This window comes from Antechinus flavipes, chromosome 1 (genome assembly GCF_016432865.1).
Source record: "Antechinus flavipes isolate AdamAnt ecotype Samford, QLD, Australia chromosome 1, AdamAnt_v2, whole genome shotgun sequence".
NCBI classification, from domain to species: domain Eukaryota; kingdom Metazoa; phylum Chordata; class Mammalia; order Dasyuromorphia; family Dasyuridae; genus Antechinus; species Antechinus flavipes.
In genome coordinates, this window is record NC_067398.1 from 725,999,779 (window position 1) to 726,014,321 (window position 14,543).

At 40.1% G+C, this 14,543-nt stretch overlaps 1 protein-coding gene across 2 annotated transcripts; it reads left to right on the plus strand.

Annotated features, from left to right (window-relative positions):
* Positions 1-691: 691 nt before the first annotated feature.
* Positions 692-13,291, plus strand: LOC127545853 (zinc finger protein 30-like). Of its 2 annotated transcripts, XM_051973350.1 has the most exons (4): positions 694-1,640; positions 1,970-2,096; positions 2,310-2,405; positions 8,558-13,291. In XM_051973350.1, the coding sequence occupies exons 1-4, from the start codon at positions 1,602-1,604 to the stop codon at positions 10,387-10,389; spliced, it is 2,094 nt and encodes a 697-aa protein (XP_051829310.1). In that variant the 5' UTR covers positions 694-1,601; the 3' UTR covers positions 10,390-13,291. The 2 variants fall into 2 exon arrangements, with proteins under 2 accessions (XP_051829309.1, XP_051829310.1); XM_051973349.1 differs by having other exon boundaries at positions 692-1,640; positions 1,970-2,405.
* Positions 13,292-14,543: the final 1,252 nt, after the last annotated feature.

Genomic DNA, 14,543 nt, shown 5'->3' on the forward strand with positions numbered 1-14,543 from the left:
AAAACTGGAAAGATTTCCATGAACTGATGTAAAGTCAAGTCAACAGAAGCACAAGAACGCCATACAGTCACCCTATCCTAGGATGATCAAGTGATTTTTTATCTTCTCAGCAGTACAATGATCCATATCAATTGGGAAGAACTTTTTGATGAAAAATGCTATCTGTTCCCAGAGAAAGAACTGATAAAGTGAGAACGCAGATAGAAACATACTTTTTATTTTGAAACCTTTTTTAAAAATTGTTTTCTTTTCCAACAAGACTAGCATAGAAATATTCTTGCATGACTGCATACCTATGTCAAATTGCTTGCATTCCCAATGTGGGGGAGTGAGGGATTGAGAGAATTTGGACTCAACATTTTGAAAAAAGTGAATGTAAAAAATTATTTTTACATGTATTTGGACAAACAAAACATTACAAAATTTTAAAAGTTCATGGATCTTAGGCTCAGAACTTGTGAAACATGTATAATTGATACCATATTGTTTTTTCAGTGGGTGGGGGAGAGAAGGAAAGGAGAGAAAGAATCTGGGATTCAAAATTTAAAAAAATGTTTAGAACAATTAGAAATTTGAAAAAAAAAAAAAAAAAAGGATTTGTGGAAGCCACATAGGAGAGAAAAGACTAATGAAGTGAGCCTAGAATGAAACAAATCTACATTGACAAATATTAAAATGCAGCTGAGATTTCTGTGGATTCTACGATGTATTAGGCACCGTTCGAAGAGGAGGAAATGGGAGGAAGAAAGAGAAGGGGGTGCAAAGAGGGAGGAGGAGGAGGAAAACAGAAAGAAGGGGGCAGATAAGGAGGAAGGGCAGGAAAGTAGGAGGGAGCTGAAGAGGCGGCCGCCCACCCCCCTTGCAGCCCGCTCCGGCCGGATGCGCGGGGCCGGTCCTTCTGAGAGTGGCCAGGCTGCCCACCTGGAGCAGCACAGAAGAGGACGTTGGGAGGAAGAGTCGGGAAGATGAGGAGGAAGCCGGACCACGGAGAAGCGAGGTGGGGGGATGGGGGAGGAGGGGAGGAACCAGGTAAAGGAGTTCCCCCGGCCTAGACCTCCTAACCTTCTTCTCCCCACCCCCCCATAAGCGCATGTAGCGGGAGAACTACAATTCCCAGAAGATCTTGCGCACTTTCTAGCTAAGGGATAGAAGGCTAAGGAGCTGGCAGAGAATGCGCAGGCGCAGAACTCTTTCTTGCCTTCCCACCCAAGGACGCCAGCCTACATCTCCCAGAAAGCTTTGCGTATCCAAAAAGAGTCCCTTTCAGCGGGGGGAGTGGAGCCTCTGCCGTCTTTCGTCACTTCCACTCCCGCGGCTCCTCCCTCCATCGACGGAACTCAGCTCGGGGTCCCTGTGTCCCGGGCTGCCGTGAGTGGGGGCGGGAGCGCGGCCTGCCGAGGGAGCGCCGAAGGGAAAAGGGGACATTGGTAAGCCTCGGGCTGGTGGAGCGGGAGGCCGCCAGCGCGGAGAGGGCCGCGACTGCGCGGTGGCTTCTGGGCGCTGGGCCTAGGCCCGCCCCGCCCCCTCCGCGGGCCCGCCCTCTCATTGGTCCCCCTAGCAGGGCCCGGCGCAGGAGCCAATCAGCGTCGGAAGAGGACGTCATGGCCCCCATCTCACACCTGAGAGGCAAGTCTCACCAGGTGAGAGCCCCCTCCCGGCCCCACCCAGCCCCGTCCCTCTGCTGAGCCCTGGTTGTCCCCTAGTTTCCCGGCCAGGCAGGAGGGGCTCGATGGATGCTCTGTGGCCACTGTTTGCCCCGGAGATTCTGCGAGCTCTGCAGGCATTTATGTGGCGCCCAGGGTGTGCGGGTGCACTCGTTCTTACCCTGCGGGCTGGTTGGAGGGAGGGGAGGGGGGGAGACAGGGGACACTTGCCCCCCATGGCCCCAAAGGGGGCTGCTCCCCATGTTGGGCTCGGGCGCCCCTTCCCCGCGGGCCTAGGACAAGCACGGGTGGCTTGGCTCTTGCAGGGCTCCGTGAACTTCCAGGACGTGGCCGTGAACTTCACGGCTGAGGAGTGGGGGCACCTGCGCCCTGCCCAGAAGGAGTTGTACCGGGAGGTGATGCTGGAGATCTACGGGCACCTGGTGTGCCTGGGTGAGGATTCGGGTGCCCCGGGGAGGGTCCCCGCCCCAGCCCCCCTGGCTCCCGCTGCCCTCTCCCCTCCTCCTCCCAGCCCTGGACAGCTGTCAGCAGAGGGCAAGCACCCAGGAGATGAAGACTTCCCCCTCGTGCCCATCCTATCCCCATCCCAGCCCTCCGTGCCCTCTGAGGGGGATCTCCTCAACTCGCTCCCATTCCCCCGAGCAGGACTTGCGGCATCCAAACCCGATGTGATCCAGCAGCTGGAACAAAGGCAAGCTCCCTGGAGGTCCGGGGAAGGCTCCTCCCGAAGCAGCCCTCCCGGTGAGTGAGGGGAGGTCTTTTCTGAACACCCTTCTTTGGGAGTCTTGTACTTGGTGTCTCGTTTTGGCCCTGCCTTCACTTCCCCTCTATAAGGTGTCTGTCAGTGGCCACAAAAGAACCTTATGTGCCATTTGTTTTCTTATCACCTTGGAATGTTCACTTCTGTATCTTTTGTAGGAAGGAGTGCGTTCCTGTTCTGCTTTTTAAACAGTTTTATCTGGCTAATGGGCACTTTTTAAGTCCTGTGTGCCTTCCTGTTCTCCTTTTTAAAAAGTTGTCTAGGTACTTATTAAGTCATGTGTGCATTTAAAAAGTTGTCTGGCTAAGTACTGTGTGCATTCCCCTTCTTTTTAAAAAGTTGTATCTGGCTAATAAGCACTTATTAAGTCCTGTGTACATTCCCATTCCGCTTTTTAAAAAATTGTATCTGGCTAATAAGCACCTATTAAGTCCTGTGTATATTCCCATTTTCCTTTTTTAAAAAATTGTTTCTGGCTAATAAGCACTTATTAAGTCCTGTGTGCATTCCCATTTTCCTTTTTAAAAAAATTGTTTCTGGCTAATAAGAACTTATTAAATCCTGTGTGCATTCCCATTTTCCTTTTTAAAAAGTTGTATCTGACTAATAAGCACTTATTAAGTCCTATGTACATTCCCATTTTCCTTTTTAAAAAAATTGTTTCTGGCTAATAAGAACTTATTAAGTCCTGTGTGCATTCCCATTTTCCTTTTTAAAAAGTTATATCTGACTAATAAGCACTTATTAAGTACTATGTGCATTCCCGTTCTTTTTTAAAAATTGTATCTGGCTAATAAGTACTTATCAAGTGCTGGGTGCATTCCCATTTTCCTTTTTAAAAAGTTATATCTGGCTAATAAGCACTTATTAAGTCCTGTGTGCATTCCCATTCCCCTTTTAAAAAAGTTGTATCTAGCTAATAAGTACTTATTAAGTCCTATGTACTTTCCCATTTTCCTTTTTAAAAAGTTATGTCTGGCTAATAAACACTTATTAAGTCCTGTGTGCATTCCATTTTCCTTTTTTAAAAAATTGTTTCTGGCTAATAAGAACTTATTAAGTCCTGTGTGCATTCCCATTTTCCTTTTTAAAAAGTTGTATCTGACTAATAAGCACTTATTAAATACTGTGTGCATTCCCATTCTTTTAAAAAAAAGTTGTATCTGACTAATAAGCACTTATTAAGTCCTGTGTACATTCCCATTCCCCTTTTTAAAAAATTGTATCTGGCTAATAAGCACTTATTAAGTCCTGTGTGCATTCCCATTCCCCTTTTAAAAAAGTTGTATCTAGCTAATAAGTACTTATTAAGTCCTATGTACTTTCCCATTTTCCTTTTTAAAAAGTTATATCTGGCTAATAAGCACTTGTTAAGTACTGTGTGCATTCCTGTTCTTTTTAAAATGCTGTATCTCCCTAATAAGCACTTATTAAGTCCTGTGTACATTCCCATTTTCCTTTTTAAAAAGTTATATCTGGCTAATAAGCACTTATTAAGTACTGTGTGCATTCCCATTCTTTTTAAAAATTGTATCTGGCTAATAAGCACTTATCAAGTACTGTGTGCATTCCCGTTCTTTTTAAAAAATTGTATCTGGCTAATAAGTACTTATCAAGTGCTGTGTGGCATTCCCGTTCCCCTTTTTAAAAAGTTATATCTGACTAATAAGCACTTATTAAGTCCTGTGTGCATTCCCGTTCTCCTTTTTAAAAAGTTGTCTAGTTAATAAGCACTTATTAAATCCTAGGTCTATTCCCGATCTCCTTTTTAAAAAGTTGTATCTGGCTAATAAGCACTTATCAAGTGCTGTGTGCATTCCCATTTTCCTTTTTAAAAGTTATACCATCCCCCTTTTTTAAAAATTGTTTCTGGCTAATAAGTACTTATTAAGTCCTGTGTGCATTCCCATTTTCCTTTTTAAAAAGTTTTATCTGACTAATAAGCACTTATCAAGTGCTATGTACATTCCCACTTTCCTTTTTAAAAATTGTATCTGGCTAATAAGCACTTATCAAGTGCTGTGTGCATTCCCATTTTCCTTTTTAAAAAGTTTTATCTGACTAATAAGCACTTATTAAATACTGTGTGCATTCCCGTTCTTTTTAAAAAATTGTTTCTGGCTAATAAGTACTTATTAAGTCCTGTGTACATTCCCATTTTCCTTTTTAAAAAATTATATCTGGCTAATAAGCACTTATCAAGTGCTGTGTACATTCCCATTCTCCTTTTTAAAAAGATGTATCTCACTAATATGCACTTATTAAGTTCTATGTGCATTCCCGTTCTCCTTTTTTAAAAGTTGTCTAGTTAATAAGCACTTATTAAATCCTGGGTGCATTCCCGATCTCCTTTTTAAAAAGTTGTATCTAGCTAATAAGCACTTATTAAGTCCTGTGTGCATTCCCAGTCTCCTTTTTAAAAAGTTGTCTTGCTAATAAGCACTTATTAAGTCTTGTGTGCATTCCCATTCGCCTTTTTAAAAAGTTGTATCTGGCTAATAAGCACTTATCAAGTGCTGTGTGAATTCCCAGTCTCCTTTTGAAAAAGTTGTATCTGGCTAATAAGCACTTATTAAGTCCTGTGTGCATTCCCATTCCCCTTTTTAAAAAGTTATTTCTGGCTAATAAGCACTTATTAAGTCCTATGTGCATTCCCATTCCCCTTTTTAAAAAGTTATATCTGGCTAATAAGCACTTATTAAGTACTGTGTGCATTCCTGTTCTTTTTAAAATGCTGTATCTCACTAATAAGCACTTATTAAGTCCTATATGCATTCCCATTTCCTTTTAAAAAATTGTCTTTGGCTAATAAGTACTTATCAAGTGCTGTGTACATTCCCATTTTCCTTTTTAAAAAGTTATATCTAGCTAATAAGTACTTATTAAGACCTGTGTGCATTCCCATTTTCCTTTTTAAAAAGTTATATCTGGCTAATAAGCACTTATTAAGTACTATGTGCATTCCCGCTCTTTTTAAAAAATTGTCTCTGGCTAATAAGTAGTTATTAAGTCCTGTGTACATTCCCATTTTCCTTTTTAAAAAGTTATATCTGGCTCATAAGCACTTATTAAGTACTGTGTGCATTCCCGTTCTTTTTAAAAAATTATATCTGGCTAATAAATACTTATCAAGTGCTGTGTGCATTCCCATTTTCCTTTTTAAAAAGTTATATCTGACTAATAAGCACTTATTAAGTACTGTGTGCATTCCCGTTCTTTTTAAAAAGATGTATCTCACTAATAAGCACTTATTAAGTCCTGTGTGCATTCTCATTCCCCTTTTTAAAAAATTGTTTCTGGCTAATAAGTACTTATTAAGTCCTGTGTATATTCCCATTTTCCTTTTTAAAAAGTTATATCTGGCTAATAAGCAATTATTAAGTATTGTGTGCATTCCCGTTCTTTTTTAAAAAATTGTATCTGGCTAATAAGTACTTATCAAGTGCTGGGTGCATTCCCATTTTCCTTTTTAAAAAGTTGTCTCTGGCTAATAAGCACTTATTAAGTACTGTGTGCATTCCCATTTTCCCTTTTAAAAAGTTATATCTGGCTAAAAAGCACTTATTAAGTGCTGTGTACATTCCCATTTTCCTTTTTTAAAAGCTGTATCTGACTAATAAGCACTTGCTAAATCTTGTGTGCCAGACGTTGTGCTTAGCACCAGGGTTACGGAGAAAGGCAAAAGCTAGCCCTTGTTCTCAGGGAGGTTATGGTCCCCTGGGTAACAGCAGACTGTGCCTCATGGTGTGTCAGATGTGATCTCAGAGAGAAGGCACTTCCATCAAAGAAGTTGAGAAAAGGCCTATTGGCCAAGGAGCAACATTGGCTGAAACTTGAAAGAAACCAGGGAAGTCAGAAAGGGGAGACAAAGAAGCAGTTTCATGCCTGGGCAACGGCTGGTAAAAACACAATGTTTAGAGTGAGGAACATGCAGCAGGCCAGGGCCGCAGATTGGCAAGGAGGGAGGAGGGGCCATGATAAAAAGGGCCTCAGAGCCAAAGGTGGTTGTTCCTTGTTGTTGGTCAAGTCTGACACTCAGCAGAGATACTGGAGGGCTTGCTGTTGCCTTCGCCAACTCATTTCACAGACGAGGGAACTGAGAACAAGAGGGTGAGTGCCATGTCTTCGGGGTCCCAAAGCTAGGGAGTGTCTGAGGCTGGACTTGATGGAGTCCTGCTGCCTCCAGGCCTAGTGCTTTGAGCCACAAGAGAACACTTGTATTTGGTGTTGGAGGTCACAGAGTCTTTGTGGAGCGGAGGGCTGCCATGGAGAGAGGATTAGGCTGGAATGGAAGAGAGTAGGGGCCGGCAGACCCACCCCGGGCTGTTACTGCCTTGGTGTGCACCTTGTCTCAGGAAAGGAGCCTTAAGGACTGGGAGCTGGGGTTGCCCTCTACAATAATAGGGAAGGTGTGATTGGGGTTCAGTTTGGAACATCTTGAGTTTGCCTTCTCTCTGGTGAATCCATCTTGACTTGTTCGTTTGGAGCTTAAAGACTGGGAGGGAAACGCTCATGTGGGACAAGCCTCAGACTGCTTCTGGTTTGGCGCCAGAGACTAGAACCATGAAGGGATAAAAGGGACAGTGAGACACCAAAGGGGAGGGCTCTGCCTTCAGAGGCGGGGCTTTCCCCCTCATTGGCATTTCCAAGCAGAGGCTGGGTGACCATTTGCTGAATACATCACGATGGGACCATTGCCAGCCATCTTGATTCTTGCCACTGGACTCCGATGGCTTTGGATGAGAGAGGGAGGCTGATGGCTTCTCATCTCCGCCTCCCTTAAGGACCCAGTCTGCTAGTTTAACTTGAAGAGTGAGCCCTCTCATCTTCCCTTCACCTTCTTGTTCTTCTCTTCCTTCCTTCCTTCTGTCTGAGTCCCTCAAAACATGTGGTCCTTTTGTCCATTTTGTAAAACATCTGGTGGTTTTGAAGCTAGATTTTTTTTCCCCTAATTTATTTACTTTTTTGTTTTCAAGAAGCTGGGAACAATGTATTTTTGTCCTGCACGGTTTTTTCGTTTATGAGTTCTTGAAATAGAACTCTAGAAAAATAGGCTTTTAAAAAGTTTGTTGTGAATTGAAGCGGAGCTACTTCACTATGTCTTTAAACCCAGTCACTCTGGCTTTCATTGAATGGCCAGAAATAGGCCCCAGCTCAAGCCTCTGTTGCTCATGGTTTGGGTTTTGATGACTTAAGAGTGAATACAAATAGAAGTTGTTTTCTGTTCTGGCCAGAAACTCTGAGATACATCAGATAGATGTATCCTGCCAGATAGATACATTTGTGTCACTTCTTACTTAGCCCTTGGTCATTAAATGGCCTTAGACTGAGTGAGACTGGGAAAGACCTTAATTTAGAAAGGCCAAGGTCACCTCCTGCATTCTGGGCCATCACAGTCATTTTGACTTTTATCTTGCCACTGGGTACTGGTGATTGGATGGGAGAGGGAGGCTGGTGACTTTGTGCAGCTCTGCCTCACTTAAAGCCAAATCATGATCTTTGATCTTTTCTCAGAACAAAAGGCAAACAACAATAACATATTATGATGAGATTCCTTTTGTGTGTACTTTAGATGTCTGCCAAGGTTCCTCTTTATTCTCAAATTCTGTGATTCTGAGATTTCTTAGCAGTATGCTCTAGGGGAGTGACAAAAATCAATATGAGCTTCATTTTCTTATTTTGTAACGTGTAATAACTGTTCTGCCTACTTTTCCAGGGTCTTTTATCCATGGAAAAGATCATATGATGTATCTGACTTTAATCATAATAATCACTGAAATTATCATTTTACCACATGGCTTCTTATATTGTATCTATTGGATGCCTCTGTCAGTTGGTAAAACGAATTGACCTTTTCTAGAATCATATTTTTAATGCATGCATGGAATAATGCATGAAATAAATTACATGGGTTTAGAAGAAAAAACAATTATAATGAAATAAGGATGTATATTTTCCCATCCAAGTTCATTGTTTCCAAAGGACATTTCTCTCAAGGCTCCAAAACTACGCTATAATTTGTTCTACTTTTTACAGTATTACAATCTTTATTTCTCAATAGAAGACATAGGAGATATATAGGCCATATGTAATAGAAATGCTATAGAATATTTACTTGTTTTATTTCTTTCAGATTGGGAAACTAGACTTGAAAACAAAGAGTTGGGTTCAACACTGGGCATATTTATGGAAGACTCTTCCCGGAGAAAACTCAGAATGGAGAGTCCTTGTGTCTTAAAGTTGAAAGAACCCTGGGATTGTGATTCCAATCTAAAGAATCTACAAAATCGTGAGAAACCTCGCAGAGTAAAAATCATTTATAGGAAATGTCCCAGTAAAGTGAAAAGTCGTGAATATAATAAGAATGGCAGAAGTTCTGATGTAGAATCAAAACTTTCAGAATCAATCATTCCTGAGGATAAGAAGAATGGGAAATCACTTAGTAATCGTTCAGAACGTATTAATAATCATAGATTACAGACTGAAGAGAAACCTTATGCATGTAATGAATGTGGGAAAACTTTCCTTTGGTCAACAGAACTTAGCCACCATCAAAAAATTCATACTGAAGAGAAACCTTTTGAATGCAAAGGTTGTGGGAAGGCCTTCCGCTGGAATTCACAACTCATTCTACATGAGGGAATCCATAGTGGAGAGAAACCTTTTGAATGTGAAGAATGTGGAAAGGCCTTTCGTCTGAGGTCACAGCTTACATTACACCAGCGAATCCACACTGGAGAGAAACCTTTTGAATGCAACAAATGTGGGAAAGCATACAGACTTAGCTCACAACTTACTCTACACCAGAGAATTCATACAGGAGAGAAGCCTTATAAATGTAAAGTATGTGGGAAGGCATTTCACCTGAGTGGACGGCTTACTGTACACCAGAGAATTCATACTGGAGAGAAACCGTATGGATGTAATGAATGTGGAAAGGCCTTCCTCATGAGGTCACAGCTTATTGCACACCAGAGAATTCACACTGGAGAGAAACCTTATGAGTGCAACGAATGTGGGAAGGTCTTTCGCCTGAGTGGACAACTTACTGTACACCAAAGAATTCATACTGGAGAGAAACCTTGTGAATGTAAAGAATGTGGGAAGTCCTTCCGTCTTCAGTCACAGCTTACTGTCCACCAGAGAATCCACACTGGGGAGAAACCTTACGAATGTAATGAATGTGGGAGAGCCTTCCGTCGGAACTTAGAACTTACTTTACACCAGATCCTTCATACTGGAGAAAAACCTTTTAAATGTGATGAATGTGGAAAGGCCTTTGGCCACAGGACAAAACTTACTGTCCATCAGAGAATTCATACTGGAGAGAAACGTTATGAGTGTAATGAATGTGGGAAGGCCTTTTACCAGAGTGGACAGCTTATTTTACACCAGAGAATTCATACTGGAGAGAAACCTTGTGAATGTAAAGAATGTGGAAAGGCCTTCCGTCTGCAGTCACAGCTTACCGTCCACCAGAGAATCCATACTGGGGAGAAACCTTTTGAATGTAACGAGTGTGGGAAGTGCTTTCAGTGGAGGTCTCTAATTATAGTACATCAGAGGATTCATACTGGAGAGAAGCCTTTTGAATGTAATGAATGTGGAAAAGCCTTCCGCCTCCAGTCACAGCTTACTTCACACCAGAGAATTCATACTGGAGAAAAACCATATGAGTGTAATGAATGTGGAAAGGACTTTCAGTGGAGGTCTCTGCTCGCAGTCCATCAGAGAATTCATACAGGAGAGAAACCTTTTAAATGTAATGAATGTGGGAAAGCCTTCCGTCTCAGTGGTCAGCTTACTTCACACCAGAAAGTTCATACAGGAAAGGATCCTTATGAATGTAATGAATGTGGAAAGACCTTTTGCAGGAGATCTCATCTCATTGGACATAAGAGATATCATAGTAGAGAAAAACTTTATGAAAATGATGGATGGGAAAGGCCCTTTGATGTAGTATAGGACTTAGCTGATCAGAGAATTCATATTGGAAAGAAAACTTTTGGATATAATTAATGTGGAAAGACTATTTTGTATGAGCTCTTAGCTTTGTCACTATCAGGTAATTCATACAAGAAAGGATTGTAATGAGTGTGAGAAGTCCTACCGGAGAGCCCATCTTGTTGTATATCAAAGAATTTATAATGAAGAAACCATAAAAATGAAATGAATGTGAGGAAGACTTAGAGTACAAACTTTTCTCATCAACAAATGATACATAGAAATAAATGTGGGAAGACTTTCCACCTAAAAAGATAGCTTGCTGGCTATCAGAGAACTATATTTCATCAAAAATTTAGAAGAGTAATATACATACACTTTTTTTTGAACATGATGTTTACTGGACATCAGAGAATTCATTCTGGAGATAAACTTTACAGATGTGATAAATGTGGGATTGTGCCTTCCTTTGGAACATATAGTTTAATCATCAAAGAAAAGAAATTGGTAATAATGAAGGGGAAAATATCTTTCAGTGTATCCACCTTACTCAGGCTTTTCATACATATGAGAAAAACCACATGAATAATGAATATAAAACATCCTTCAGCCAGTATATCAGTTTAAAATGTGAGCAGTCCTATAATCTGTCAGTTTCCAGGAATGAGAAGGCAATAGTCATTTTACATTGTGCCCTGGTAGGACCAGATGTGGAGTATTGGCTCCTGCTTGGGGCATAACGATTTAAGAAGGATGGTGAAAAATATTTGAAATACAGCAATCTGATCCTAAGCCAATACTTGAATGAGACACAGTAAAAAAGTGAGGGTGGTTAACATGGAGAAGAGAAGATTTGTAGCATGTTAGCTATATAGAAGAGGGATTGCATTTGTTCTATTTAACTCCAGAGGGACATATCCAGGAAAAAAAACAAAACTGAAATTTGCAAAGACACAAGATGTAGAATAGCAAGAGAATTAATGAAAAGAAATAGGAACAAGGAGGAATATAGCACCTCAGGCTACAAACTGTATTATATAAATACCAATCATTAAAAGTATCTTGTAAACAGCAAAAAAACAAAAACCACGGACAAGGGAAGAATTTATGATGAAAAAGCATTATAGGAAGTAAAATGGATAATTTTGATTATATTAAATTGGAACGGGTTTACACAAACAAATCCAATGCAATCATAATTAGAAAGAAAGCACAAAACTGGGAAAATATTTTTAATAGCAAGTTTCTCTGATAGAAGCTACATTTCTCAAATATACAGGAAACTAACTCACATCTGTAAGAATATAAATCATTTCCCAGTTTATTCTTGTTATTTGTCTTTTGTTCTCAAAGAAGACCAATGACGTCATGAGGATGATGTTTTGCCTTGCTCACAGATTGAATTTAAGTGAGGCAGAGATGTGCAAAGTCATCGGCCTCACTCATCCAGAGACATTGGAGTTCAGGGACAAGAAGAGAGTCAGAGTGACTGGTTGCCGCTTTAGGATGTAGTGGGTGACTTTGGCCTTTTCAAATTAAGGTCTTTCCCAAATCTGTTTGCTGCAATTGAGAAATGGCCAAAAAATACATGTTCAGAAGAAGAAATACCTATAGTCACATGAAAAAACATTTTAAATTGCTATTGATTAGGGAAATTCAAATTAGAAGAACTCTGAGCTACCATTTCGCATATGTCAGGTTAGCTAATATAATAGGACAATGACAAATGCTGGCAATGTGGTAAAAATGGGGACACTATGCATTGCTGGGATTGTGAACTGATCCAAGCATTCTGGAGAGCAGTTTGGAACTATGCCCAAAAGGTTATAAAATTGTGCATACCCTTTGACCCAGCAATACCAGTACCAGGTATGTATCCCAAAGAGATAAAAGGAAAAGGACTTATATGTACAAAAATATTTATTCCAGTTCTTTTTGTGGTGGCAAAGAATTGGAAATTGGGGGCATGCTCATCAATTAGGAAATGGCTAAACAAGTTGTGGTATATAACTGTGATGGATTCCTATGAGCAGGACGGTTTCAGAAAAAATCGGAAAGACGTGAACTGATGCAAAGTGAAGTGAACTGAACCAGGAGAACCATTGTACATAGTAATAGCAACGTTATGGAATGAAGAATTGGAATGACTTAGTTATTCTCAGCAATACAATGAGCGATAATTTTGAAGTTCTTATTATGAAAAATGCTGTGCACCTCAGAGAAAGAAGTGGTGAAGTTTGAAAACTTAAAAAAAAAAGAAAATCCCCACAAACTTCATCTTTCTTGAAGGGGTGTGGGGGAGGGGGAGAGGAAAATCTGTTTTCTTTTGCAACATGGCTAATATGGAAGTGTGTTTTGCATGACTACACATGTATAATCTATATCAAATTGCTTGCTTTCTCAAGGTAGGGGTAAGGGAGGGATAGAGAGAATTGGGAACTCAGAATTTTAAAAAAGTGTTAAAAATTGTTTTTACCTGTAATTGAAAAATATTTTAAAAATTAAAATAGATCAATGAAATGGGTTAAACAACGGAGACTCAGACACTAGCACTCAGTAACCCTATGTTCAATAAACTTGAAAATAAATTGTACTTAAGAACTTTGATTAAAATTAGGAAAACTAGAAAGCAATCTGGCAGAAATTAGAGAAATACCTTACATGATATCTCACTACATATTCCAAAAGAATACTTGACCTTAATATTAAAAATCAATACCATGAAATTATTAAAGAGAAACAAATCATATGCCTTTCCTAGCTATGGTTAGGCCATGCATTGTCCAAATAAGGGACAGGAATGATTATAAAAGCCAAAATATATAACTGATTACATGAAACTGATTACATGGCACAAACAAAATTAATGTACCCAGGATAAAGGAAGTGGTTAAATGGGAATAAATCTTTATATCAAAATTTCTCTGATAAGAGTTTGGTAACCATGATGTGTGAACAAAAATACATATTCATATGTCAAAAGATATGAACAGTTCTCAAAAGAATTTCAAACTATTGATAATAGCATATGAAAGAATGCTCCAAATAACTAAGATAAATGCAATTCAAAATAACCCTGAAGTGTCACTGAACAGCCTGCAAATTGGCATAAATGCCAAAAGATGCTATTAGTCAAAGTTGGAATAGTTATGGGAAGTTAGGCACACTAGTGCATTGTTGGTGGAGCTATCAGTGCAATCTTTTTGGGAAGCACTTGGACTTAGGCAATAAAGTGTCGTTATCCATTGAGCCAGAAACTTAGTAACTGTGGTTATATCCAAAGGAGGCCATTGATTAAAAGAAAGTCCCCATATATGCCAAAGTATAGCAATACTATGTTAGTCAAGGACTGGAGACAAAGATGTTTATCAATTATTGTTTGTTAAATCATTTCAATCATGTCCAACCCTGTGACACCATTTGAAGGTTCCTTGGCAAAGATACTGGAATGGTTTGCCATTTCCTTCTCCAGATGATTTAACAGATGAGTTAACAGACAAACGGGGTAAATGACTCAGGATTAGACAGCTAATAAGTGTCTGAGGCTGCATTTGAACTTGGATTTCCCTGATTCCAAGTCTAGTACTTTATTCACTGCACCATCTCACTGCCTGAGCAAATAGGACATGACTGAATAGACTAGTACTCAAATGGACTTTTACTGTGTCATAAGAAACGAATGTGATGGACACAAAGTAGCCTGGAATGGGGTCTGAAGTGATCCAGTGCAGCTCAGCCCCCTATACTTAATAACTGCAACAATGGAAACAGAAAGAATAATCTCCATCCTTCAGAAAAAATATGAGCCAAGTCAGAATTACAATGAATAAGTATGGCTCCCAAGAAGAGGTAGAAGGTGCTCCCCACTACCCCTTTACTGAGGCGGGGGGGTCCATAAATGTGAGGCAAGGTGCATATTCTCAGCCTTTTGTGACATACAGTAAGCTCTCATTGAAGAACAGTGGACAGTTCTTCAGACGTCTACATAAAGTAATGCAAATAAGGTGAATTTAAGGTTATGGTTGCAATTTGCCCCTACCCACACACTTAGCTTATATAACAAAGACATACACAAAATAACACCACACAAGTGATAAAATTACTAAGATGCAGACATTAATTTTGTATCATGATAAAAAATTATGAAAGAAAAATACATAGTACTATAAAATTAA

Coding starts and splice junctions, on each gene's coding strand:
- LOC127545853 (XM_051973349.1), top strand. CDS start 1,602: ATGGCCCCCATCTCACACCTGAGAGGCAAGTCTCACCAG. Junction 1,641..1,969: donor TGAGAGGCAAGTCTCACCAG/GTGAGAGCCCCC, acceptor TGGCTCTTGCAG/GGCTCCGTGAACTTCCAGGA. Junction 2,406..8,557: donor CTCCCGAAGCAGCCCTCCCG/GTGAGTGAGGGG, acceptor TATTTCTTTCAG/ATTGGGAAACTAGACTTGAA.